Source organism: Bombina bombina, chromosome 4, assembly GCF_027579735.1.
Source record: "Bombina bombina isolate aBomBom1 chromosome 4, aBomBom1.pri, whole genome shotgun sequence".
NCBI classification, from domain to species: Eukaryota; Metazoa; Chordata; class Amphibia; order Anura; family Bombinatoridae; genus Bombina; species Bombina bombina.
Genome location: NC_069502.1, coordinates 909,388,243 through 909,400,758, shown reverse-complemented (window position 1 = coordinate 909,400,758; position 12,516 = coordinate 909,388,243). Strand labels below are relative to the sequence as shown.

Sequence of the window (12,516 nt, the reverse complement as noted above, 5' to 3'; positions counted from 1 at the left end):
AGGGGACAGATCTGAGTAATCCCCATTCCATTGACTGAGCATGCATAGTTGCAGCGGTCTGAGATGCAGGCGCGCAAATGGCACTATGTCCATTGCCGCGACCATTAAGCCGATTACCTCCATGCACTGAGCTACTGATGGGCTTGGAATGGAATGAAGGACACGGCAAGCATTGAGAATCTTTGATAACCTGGACTCCGTCAGGTAAATCTTCATCTCTACAGAATCTATAAGAGTCCCTAGAAAAGGAACCCGTGTGAGTGGTAACAGAGAACTCTTTTCCACGTTCACTTTCCACCCATGCGACCTCAGAAATGCTAGAACTATCTCTGTATGAGACTTTGCATTCCGAAAACTTGACGCTTGTATCAGAATGTCGTCTAGGTACGGAGCCACCGCTATGCCTCGTGGTCTTAGTACCGCCAGAAGTGAGCCCAGAACCTTCGTAAAAATTCTCGGGGCCATGGCTAACCCGAAGGGAAGAGCCACAAACTGGTAATGCCTGTCTAGAAAGGCAAACCTCAGGTACCGATAATGATCTTTGTGAATCGGTATATGAAGGTAAGCATCCTTTAAGTCCACCGTGGTCATATATTGACCCTCTTGGATCATGGGTAGGATGGTTCGAATGGTTTCCATCTTGAACGATGGTACCCTTAGGAATTTGTTTAAGATCTTTAAGTCCAAGATTGGTCTGAAGGTTCCCTCTTTTTTGGGAACCACAAATAGATTTGAGTAAAATCCTTGTCCCTGTTCCGATCGCGGAACTGAGTGGATCACCCCCATGATTAAGAGGTCTTGTACACATTGTAGAAATGCCTCTTTCTTTACTAGGTTTGTCGATAACCTCGAAAGATGGAACCTCCCTTGTGGAGGAGAGGATTTGAAATCCAGAAGGTATCCCTGAGATATAATCTTTAACGTCCAGGGATCCTGCACATCTCTTGCCCAAGCCTGGGCAAAGAGAGAAAGTCTGCCCCCCACTAAATCCGTCTCTGGATAGGGGGACCTGACTTCATGCTGTCTTAGGGGCGGGAGTAGGCTTTCTGGCCTGCTTGCTCTTGTTCCATGACTGGTTGCCTTTCCAACCTTGTCTGTAACGAGCAGTAGTTCCTTCCTGTTTTGGAGCGGAGGAAGTCGATGCTGCTCCTGCCTTGAAGTCACGAAAGGCACGAAAATTAGACTGTTTGGCCTTTGGTTTGGCCCTGTCCTGAGGAAGGGCGTGGCCCTTACCTCCCGTAATGTCAGCAATAATTTCCTTCAAGCCGGGCCCGAATAAGGTCTGCCCTTTGAAAGGAATGTTAAGTAGTTTAGACTTGGAAGTTACATCCGCTGACCAAGATTTAAGCCAGAGCGCTCTGCGCGCCTGTATGGCGAATCCGGAATTTTTAGCCGTAAGTTTGGTTAGATGTACTACAGCATCTGAAACAAACGCATTAGCTTGCTTAAGGGTTCTAACTTTGCTCAAGGCCTCATCCAACGGCTCTGTGCGAATCGCCTCTTCCAGAGACTCAAACCAGAATGCCGCTGCAGCCGTGACAGGCGCAATGCATGCAAGAGGCTGCAATATAAAACCCTGTTGAACAAACATTTTCTTAAGATAACCCTCTAATTTTTTATCCATTGGATCTGAGAAAGCACAGCTATCCTCCACCGGGATAGTGGTACGCTTGGCTAACGTAGAAACTGCTCCCTCCACCTTAGGGACCGTCTGCCATAAGTCTCGTGTGGTGGCGTCTATAGGGAACATTTTTCTAAATATCGGGGGAGGGGAAAAAAGGCACACCGGGTCTATCCCACTCCTTACTTATAATTTCTGTAAGTCTTTTTGGTATAGGAAAAAAGTCAGTACACACCGGTACCGCATAGTATCTATCCAACCTACACAATTTCTCTGGAATTGACACCGTGTCGCAATCATTCAGAGCCGCTAATACCTCCCCTAGTAACACACGGAGGTTCTCAAGCTTAAATTTAAAATTTGAAATTTCTGAATCCGGTCTCCCCGGATCAGAACCGTCACCGACAGAATGAAGCTCACCGTCCTCATGTTCTGCAAATTGTGACGCAGTATCAGACATGGCTCTCGTGTCATCAGCGCGCTCTGTCCTTAACCCAGAGCTATCGCGTTTGCCCCTTAATTCGGGCATATTATATAATACTTCTTTCATAACATTAGCCATATCATGTAAAGTGATTTGTAAGGGCCTAGATGTACTAGGTGTCTCAATCCTACGCATCTCCCGAGCGGGAGACGCAGGTACTGACACGTGAGGAGAGTTAGGCGGCATAACTTCCCCGTCGTTGTCTGGTGATAGCTTCTTTATCGGTACAGATTGACTTTTATTCAAAGCAATATCAATACAATTGGTACACATCGTTCTATTGGGCTCCACATTGGCTTTTGAACATGATGAACAAACAGTTTCCTCTGAATCAGACATGTTTAAAACAGACTTAGCAATGAAACTAACAAGCTTGGAAATCACTTTCAATAAGTTTTACAAGCAATATAAAAAACGCTGCAGCGCTTCAAAAATACAGATATAATTAAACAATTCTTAACAAGAAGTGTATTATTAGCAGAGGATTGCACCCATTAGCAAAAGGATGATTAACCCCTCGATACCCAAAACGGATAAAACAGATATCAAATAAGATTTAACGCTTTTAATCACAGTCAGCACACTGTCACAGATCTGCTGTGACTGATTACCTCCCTCACAAATGAAATTTGCAGACCCCTGAGCTCTCTAGAGACGTCCTGGATCAAGGAGGAAGAAGCAGAAAGACTGTGCAATAATTTTAACTGCGCAACAAGGCGCTAAAACAAGGGCCCTCCCACTCCAATCACAACAGTGGGAGCCCTGATATAACGGTTTCCATGCATAAAAATATGTTAGCCATGTGGAAAAAATCATGCCCAAAGCGATTTATCACCCAAGTACCTCACAAAAAACGAATAACATGCCAGTAAACGTTTTATTAAAAAACAACATTTTTCAATGTCATGCAAAGCTATCACTAAGCCTGCTACCAGTCGCTACCACTGCAGAGAAGGCTTAAGCATTATTTCAGTGTTAACAGTATTTTCTCAGTCAAATTCTAGTCCCTAGAATATAACTCGACTGCGCATACATTTATCAGCCTGATACCAGTTGCTACTACTGCATTTAAGGCTGTACTTACATCATACGGCAACAGCAGTATTTTCTTAGTCAATTCCATTCCCAGAAAATAAAGTACTGCACATACCTCATTTGCGGAGGACCCCGCATGCTATTCCCAGTTTCTGAAGTTACCCCACTCCTCAGAATGTCGAGAACAGCCAGTGGATCTTAGTTACGCCTGCTAAGATCATAGATAAAAAATGCAAGCAGTTTCTTCTTCCAAATACTGCCTGAGATAGAAAAACAGCACACTCCGGTGCCATTTAAAATAACAAACTTTTGATTGAAGAATAGTTAAGTAAAAACTCCAGCTCCTCTCGCGACCTCCTTCTTTGTTGAGGGTTGCAAGAGAATGACTGGATATGACATGTGAGGGGAGGAGCTATATAGCAGCTCTGCTTGGGTGATCCTCTTGCAACTTTCTGTTGGGAAGGAGAATATATCCCATAAGTAATGGATGACCCGTGGACTGAACACACTTAACAAGAGAAAAAGGAGGAGGGGAGGGGGAAAGAGTTATCTACCTAGGTTCCCCTCCTTTCTCTCGGTCTCCGGGGTCTTTGTCTGCCAACTTTAGACTGTGAAGAATTCCGACCATGGCCCCCATATATTCGTATACAGGTCCATATTGCCTATCTTGCTATAAACAAATGCCTCCATTAAAAAACTGGAATTTTAAATGTTCAGTATTTTTGTAAAGATTTTACTGGACACCCTGATACAATACTGGACTGTCCAGTTGAGTACTGGACACCTGGCAAATCTACCTCTAGGGAGCTCATCTAACCCTACAATCAATGTTGGTTTTGCTACAGGTAGGTCTGGTGGGGCTCAAGTTGCACCTGTATGATACCTGGCCCTTCTGGGTGCCCCTTTAAAAAAAGGGCTAACCATTTAAAGGGACAGTAAATGCAAAAAATAATGTTACATAATTGTGTATAATCACAGCATGCCCGATCACGCTATTGAACTGAATGTAGTGTGCTCCCACTCTGGCCTGGTAGGGAACTACTTTTAGTTCAATAGCGTGATCGGGCACAATGTGATTAGACAGCGCGCCGGCGAAGCTCTTTTGAAACAGAAGACATGATCAGAAGATTATTGCTGAATTATGTAACATTTTTTACATTCCCCGTCCCTTTAAGGAAAGTGTATGGATATGCCTGTGCAAGTGCATATCCTCTGGCACAGACTAACCGAGAGGGAAGAATGAATCACAGTTACAGAAAAGCAGCTCCTCTTTCTCCTGTGAGGCTGATGGCTCAGATTTTGCAAACACTAAAAAGTACTGCGGCCTGTCACAATCTTTGCCCTGGGGACCAGTAAGATCTAGTTACACCCCTTGCTAGAGCCATAGATAATAGATAACTAGGTCGCTGTGCTCTGCTAATTTAATTAGTCCATCAAGTGAGATTTGAATCACAAAAGCAGAAAAGCAAGTGCTAGTACAGTTGCTGGGGAGAAATATATAGTCAGATTGATAAGCAGAGCATCCAGTAAACAGATGTAATTGCTACAATTGATGGTTTTAAAACTGAGCTGGTGACAACTTTCTTATGACACGAAGATGGCTCTGAAGTGTGATTGGAAGAAAGTTCAAGTTATAAAGAATCAAGGGAAATGATAACAAATGGTTACAAAAAACAAACAAAACTGCTTTAGGCTGAGAACTAAAAATCAGCAGGCAGATGTAAGATTCATTATTCCAAGAGATAACAGAGCAAACCAAGACATGGCTCTAATGCTGCAGAAATGCATAAAATCTTATACTAAGTCATGAATCTGTAATACACAAAAATTAACATATCTGTTACCACAATAAACAATGGAATGTTCTAACCTGTTAGAGCATTTCATTTTCAGACTATCAACCCTACACTACTGTGTGTTTAACTCCCACAAAAAGGTTAGACACACAGTAGCAGTGCTGCTCGGGACTCGTGGGCCACTACTGGTTCTGCACGGAAATCGCAGCTGATCCAATCATTAGCGCTAGTTACATGACTCATGAGCAACTAGCCCTGCTTATTAAATGAGGGGTGGCTTACGCTCTAAACCAGCAATATTTTGCGGGGGTTAAACACATTGTAGTGCAGGATGAATAGTCTTAAAATTACATGCTCTAATGAATTTAGACTATTATGGCCATTTAAAGTGACGGTCAATTTAGATGAATCGGTGCCTGTTTTTTAATAATCCTATTAAAAACAAGGGCACTTTAATTCATCAAAATTGACATTTTACTCGTTTTCTTCAAAAACTTACCTTTTAATCCTGACGCGGGTCCAAAATGATGAATCCGGTTTCCTTCAATCACGGCCTTGCCCTAGGCCATGATCCCCCCAGGGGGAAAGCCGTGATTTGAGGAAGCCGGATTCGTCATTTCTGGCGTATGAAGAGGTTTCCGGCGGCCGGGGAATCACTGGAGCGGCTGTCAGGATTAAAAAGGTACGTTTTTGAAAAAAACAAGTGAAATGTCAATTTTGATGATTTAAAGTGCCCTTGTTTTTAATAGGATTATTAAAAACCGTGCACCGATTTATCTAAATTGACTTTCACTTTAATAAATGGCATCCAAAGAAATAGAACATTGCAATATAGTAGAATAGAACACAACTGTTTAGTATGTTTATTCTTTCTCATTTTTGTATCCAATCAGATGCCACATGTAAATGAGCTCCTGCACTACTGCTTTCAGGTGGTTTAGCAGTGGTGCGGATGGAAACGGATTGCAATAGGCTTCTACAGAAGTCACAATTGCGCAATCCTGTTTTAAAGATGCCTGTACTGTTAAATCAAATATTCATTTAAAAAAGATGTTGGTGTCCTGGTGTGTCTTTTCACACAGATTCCCTCAACTGAACAGGATATCACATACTATCCATATATGAGCGTATACATATGTAATTGTATGCCCTGTATGTTAACATACCTCTACAAAGAGCAAACTTTCCACTTCCCTCGCTGTAGTAAGCTCCTGCCTGGGAAGTGGAAAGTTTGCTCTAAAGACAAGTGATTGTAAGATTTTTCATGTAGTGAATATTTTGGGTGTTTTCATTCATTTTTATATCTTGGAATGAAGCCCGGGGGGGACTCAGCTAAAATTATTGCTGGAGGCTTGGCACATTTAACCAATCACATTGCTTTATTGGGAGATTCGCTTAGCTGCAGTTTTAGTAAAACCTTCCACTTCCCTGGCTGTAGTAAGTTCCTGCCTGGGAAGTGGAAAGTTTGCCCTAAAGACAAGTGATTAGCAGCAAAGAGTTTTGAAGCACTTACTGGGGTGTATAGGATTACAAACAGGCGATCAGGATTCCTGTGAGGCGAAAAGGTATTTTGATAGGTATTTTGAACGGAAGTTGTGATTGACTAAAAAGCAACCTATGAGAACGAAGGGCAGTGCTGGAACCATTCCAACTTTGCAGTTGATATCGGAGCACTAAGTTACGGTGTAAGTAACAAGAGTTACCTTTACAATTATCACTGTAATGGGCTTCTCTGTTTGCTCCTAGAGTCTCCATTGCAGCTTTGATTTTGTGTGGCTATATACACGACCTGGGACTTATAAGTGACTTTCTTTCCACATAGTGGTTATTGTATTGTGTCATTATTTATGATTTTTTTAGCGTGATTGTATTGATTTTTCTAACTATGATATCCATTTCAATTAATTGTTTTACGATCTATTAAATTGTGATTCATTTTATTATATTACATTTTCCTTGTAATACTGCACCTCTTATTGTTTAAGCAGGTTTTAAATAGGTTAATTTCTAGTGAGACTCTTTCCTGTTTTGGACCAGCGCTCTGTGACTTTGTAATAATTACTCTGTGCTAAGACCCTTTCAGTTACATTAATCAGAAGAAAAGTTGTGGAACAGCGGCGCTTCTGTGAAGGCAGCAAAATCTGACAGGCAGTGTGTTCTGTCAGATTCTGCAACCCGGCAGTTGTGCGCTCAGGAATGCGGCTGCAGATTTTGACAGAACACCTGACAATCAGTTTTGCACATGCGTGGGTTCAGGACAAGGCATACTGCGCATGCGGGCTGCCATTATTGTTCTACCTAGATAGAACACTCCAATTTGATATGCATAATGAGGATCCGGAGGGGTTTGGAAGAAAATAAAATTTCTATGTAAATTTACAGGTAAACCAAAATAAATTGCTTAACGATATTATTTGTAAACTATAAGTATAGTTTGAGATGTTTTTAAATCTGAAAAGTTTTTTGGGGGGTTTTCTATCCCTTTAAGGTGTCGAATTTGAAATTTAAAACTGGCCTTGAAAAGGTGTTGAAAAGCGTATTGGAAATTCAGTGGCATATTTAGGTTTTGTGCTGCCCTAGGCTCTCAAAATTCTGCTGCCCGCCCCACTTTTTGGCCATAATATTTTTGGTTAGTAAGCAATGTGAATTTTTTTTAGGACATCTACAAATTAAATGTTCACACACAATCACAGAGACACACACACAGTCAAAGACACATACATACACACACAGTCACAGACATACTCACATACATATATATCTATTGCTGCAATATATATACAAAGCCCCAAACACAGATTTCTTGAAATAATATTTCCCCAAACACAATACTAAGTGCTGAAATCCAAAATAACTAAAGACAATAGATAGCTGAATAAAAGAAAGTTTCAGAGGTACCTCTAAACTGTAAGCTCCTTGTGCAGTCTCTTATTATAACCCCCTAGACTGTAAGCTCTTTGGGCATAATTTCCCATTATAGACTTATATAATACTTCTTAAATAACTGTAGGATTCTTACAAATATAGCCACAAAAAATTGCTGCCCCCTCCCAATCTGCCGCCCTAGGCAAGTGCCTTGTTTGTCTAGGCCAACATACACCCTTGTATAAAATGGATTGCGATCACCGACAACTATTTAGCTCCATAGGAAAAATAGGGCTTTTAGAGAGGATCTCAAAAAAAATGCAGGAATGAGCCTTTTTTTTACTACAGAAAAAGAGCCAAAAAGGCCTCATCATTTATGATTGTGATGGAGGCCACAGTTAGGGTCATTAATGCATAAATTACATACTTCTGACAAATTAGATGCAATTACGTTTTTTTTTCCATTAGAATGTCCCTTCAAAGACAATCAGTACTTACATCTTAGACATCTTTTGGAAAAAAAATGATTTACTTTTCCTATATTTTCTGCATCTTATATGTTTGGTTGCCTTAATTTTTAAATTGAAATTATTTCTTGAAGCAACAAATTGCTGTAATAATTTACTTACATGCTCCCAGTGGCAGAGCTGCTGTCAGTGAATAACGAACCATTTGTTCTCTCCATTTGTGCCAGCCTAGTAAAATGGAAATAAAGGCATTACTTATAAACTTCATACTTGTCTGTTGCAATATATTCTACCAGAGATAACCCTCCTGCAATCAATAGGTCAGCTGAAAGCTTATGGTATAATGTTCTCTTTGAAGCAACTTGGTGGAACTTAAAGGAACAGCGTACATTAAACTTTTCTCCCCTTTAATGTATTCCCAATGGTTTATTTTACCTGCCGGAGTGTATTACATTTATTACAAACAGCGTATTTAAAGGGAAATTCCAGTCAAAATTTAAATGCACATGGATGAATTACATCTTTCTATAGAAACATATCTGCAATATACATGTATTGGCAAAAATGCTTTTAGCAAAAGTTAAATACTGCAGCTGATCAGAGTGCAAGTGGGGCTTGAATCATGTCAGCAATTAACAAACTGAGTCATTACCAGATGGTACAAGCACCTTAGCATCTTTGAGCAAGTGCTGTGTTTAAAATGCTGGTGCACGTTTATTAGAAGCATTTTTGCAAATACTTGTATACTACAAAAATGCTTCAATTCAAAACTGAAATGCATACAAGTGGAGTCCATTTTTTGGAGAATGTCCCTTTAACTTTATTTTGTCATTGCTTTTGCCTGCTGCACCCCACCTAAACGAACACTTTAATATTTTAGTATTAGCTATGGAAAAGCTGTGCAAACATAACCAGGAGAAGAAATTACACTCCCAGTAGGGGTAGGAGAAATAAGTACTTACATTTTAATTTGTTTTCTAGGTGTACAGAGAAGATGAGGAATCTTTGTGTGTGTTTTTGTGTGTAAAGAGTCATAAACAACAGATTATTAATCGCCCACCATTGTAATGGTTGTGGTTTCAAATAGAAGCTAATTCATATGCAAAATTAATATAAAGGTACCATTTCATATACGTTTTATACTGTGCAGCTGGTACAAGTCATTGGAAACACATGAAGGGAAATCCTGTTTTACAGTGAACTTTCCCTTTAATGGAACATTTAAGGGAAATTCAAGTCAAAATCAAAATTTCATGATTCAGATAGAGCATGTGATTTTAAACAACTTTCCAATTTACTTCCATTAACAAAATGTGAACAGTCTTTTTAAATTGACTCTTTTTGAGTCACCAGCTCCTACTGAGCATGTGCAAGAATTCACAGAATATACATATATGCATTTGAGATTGGCTGATTGCTGTCACATGATACAGGAGGAGTGGAACTAGACATAACTTAAATTTGTCAGAAAAAAAATCTACTACTAATTTGAAGCTCAGACTAAGTGCTGTTGCTTTGTTTTTTTATCAGATATTTGTTGATTATGCAAATCTACTGTATTTACTGGTCCTTTAAACTGCTGGGCACAACTACAATAGCAAGGTTACTACTGATCATGCTTTTGTTTTACTCCTATGCCTGCAGCTTCCTTCAAAGCCGTTCTCCTATTTAAACCTCTTACGTGTATTGGTTGGTGAAGTTCTGCATCTTCATACTGGGAGCTGCCATCTTGTAGCTTAGGTATTCTCGCACCCTGAGACAGAAGCAGTGCACATTCACAGATCAGTGATGCTCCAAGATGGCAGCGCCCAATATGAAGATGCAGAACTTCCCCAACAAGCACCTGTAAAAGGTTAACAAAGGAGAACGTTTTTGAAGAGAGTTGTATGCATACAACATACCATCTTCAGTAGTAACCATGCGGTTTTAGTCTTCTTACCTAGCAGTTACCCTTTAAAAGGTACACAGTACTATAAAAATATCTGTCCTCCATATTAAAGAACAGCATCTAAACATGTTGAATATCTTTTTTGCATGAAAAAAATTTGAAGTAAAAGGTGTTAAAATTTTCAACTGATAAAGTTGTTTCAACTGTGTGTTTGTTCTAATTGGCTGATAGTTGCTTTCTAGTGATGTTCATTGGCTGATAGACACTGCTAATTCGCATTGCGTTGAGATGTTCATTGGCTGATATCAACTACTAATTTGCATGGGTTGAGATGTTTATTGGCTGATAGCAACTACTAATTTGCATTTGATGAGAAGTTTATTGACTGATAGGCACTGCTAATTCTCATAAGTAGAGATGTTTATTGGTATAAAACAAAATATTAACCTGTTATAACACAAACAAAAAATAAAAAAACGCGCTTATTTATTTATTTAAGCACTGACACATTGTTAGAGATGTTTATTGGCTGATTTGCACTGCTAATTCTGATGGGTTGAGATCTGTATTGGCTGAAAGGCACTGCTAATTCTCATGGGTTGAGATGTGTATTGGCCGAAAGGCACTGCTAATTACCATGAGTTGAGATGTTTATTGACTGATATGCACTGCTAATTCTCATGGGTTGAGATGTTCATTGGCTGATTGGCACTGCTAATTCTCATGGGTTGAGATGTACATTGGCTGATATGCACTGCTAATTCTCATGGGTTGAGATGTTCATTGGTTGATAGGCACTGCTAATTATCATGGGTTGAGATGCTTACTGACTGAGAGGCACTGCTAATTTCCATGGGTTGAGATGTTTATTGACTGATATGCACTGCTAATTCTCATGGGTTGAGATGTTTATTGACTGATATGCACTGCTAATTCTCATTGGTTGAGATGTTTATTAACTGATTGTCACTGCTAATTCTCATGGGTTGAGATGTTCATTGGCTGATAGGCACTACTAATTCTCATGGGCTGAGTTGTATGTTTACTGACTGATAGGCACTGCTAATTCTCATGGGCTGAGTTGTATGTTTACTGACTGATAGGCACTGCTAATTCTCATGGGCTGAGTTGTATGTTTACTGACTGATAGGCACTGCTAATTCTCATGGGATGAGATATTTATTGGATGATAGGCACTGCCAATTCTCATGGGTTTAGATGTTTATTGACTGATATGCACTGATAATTCTCATGGGTTGAGCTGTTTATTGGCTGATAGGCACTACCAATTCTCATGGGTTGATAGGTACTTCCTGCTAATATTTATTGAACATTAGTATGAATTACCTATAAGTCAATGAACATAACTACAGAGCACACAACTGAACTTGGTATGTTAGTTTAGATTTTGTGCACTCCTACTTAGTATTAGCAAGAATTCACAGTATATGCCTATATAAAGCTGTTATTAACTGCTAGCTGTCACATGATATAGGGAGCAGGGAAATTAAAAAAAAAACTTTCAAATTTGTCTGGAAACAAAAACCTGCTGATCATTTGAAATTCAGAGTGATATTGCATTGTCTTATTCATATGTTGGTTATGGAATTGAACAGTATTCAAAGGTCCTTTCAATTTGAACATCTTTTACTTCATATTTATTCAAGCTATAAAGATGTCAACATGTTTACATGTTAGAAGATAGAATACTTTTGCGTAGTGTCCCTTTAATTTATTATCACCAAAGTGACTTACACACAAGTCCGAAATTCCAAAGCTGGTGTCATTCATATAGAAAAATATATAGTGTGAGCAGGTTTTTGAAAGTAATCATTTGAAATTGTCATACTATCCTTAAACTGGTGCGCCTATATATTTACAGCATATTATATAGTTACAAAGTTTTGCTCCTTTATAAAACTACATTATACACAGCACCTATGGCTGTTAACCCATAACAGACAATTTAACCACTGAGACTATTAAAAGGACATGATTCAGACACCGTACAATAAAAAAAAATACAATCATTCTAATTAAATTGCACTTTTCTTAACATTATTTGTTGAATCTACTGGGATAGGCTTAGAAGTGTGCACATCTGAGCCTACTTTAGTGTGTGCTCACGGAATTGAATTAAGTAACAAGGGATACCAAGAAAAAGATGTACATTTTATACCATAGGTAAGTACACTTATTTATCGTATGTTTTGCCTTTAACATCCCTTTAATATTTTAAAATGGGCATAGCAATATACTGTAGCCCTTCTGACAGTTAACAATTAAACATCTCCATTCTTATTTGCAGGGGGGGGGGTCAATGGAGATTACCAAGAAAAAGAAATGGAGTACCAAGAAAA

General features: G+C 39.3%; 1 protein-coding gene across 5 annotated transcripts in view; it reads right to left on the bottom strand.

Annotated features, from left to right (window-relative positions):
- UTRN (utrophin) overlaps positions 1-12,516 on the bottom strand; it is a 1,395,536-nt gene that overhangs the window by 62,255 nt on the left and 1,320,765 nt on the right. For all 5 annotated transcript variants that reach the window (XM_053711837.1, XM_053711835.1, XM_053711836.1 and 2 more), the window contains one exon: positions 8,431-8,496. In XM_053711837.1, coding sequence (XP_053567812.1) covers positions 8,431-8,496 — 66 coding nt within the window. The remainder of the gene's footprint in view (positions 1-8,430; positions 8,497-12,516) is intronic.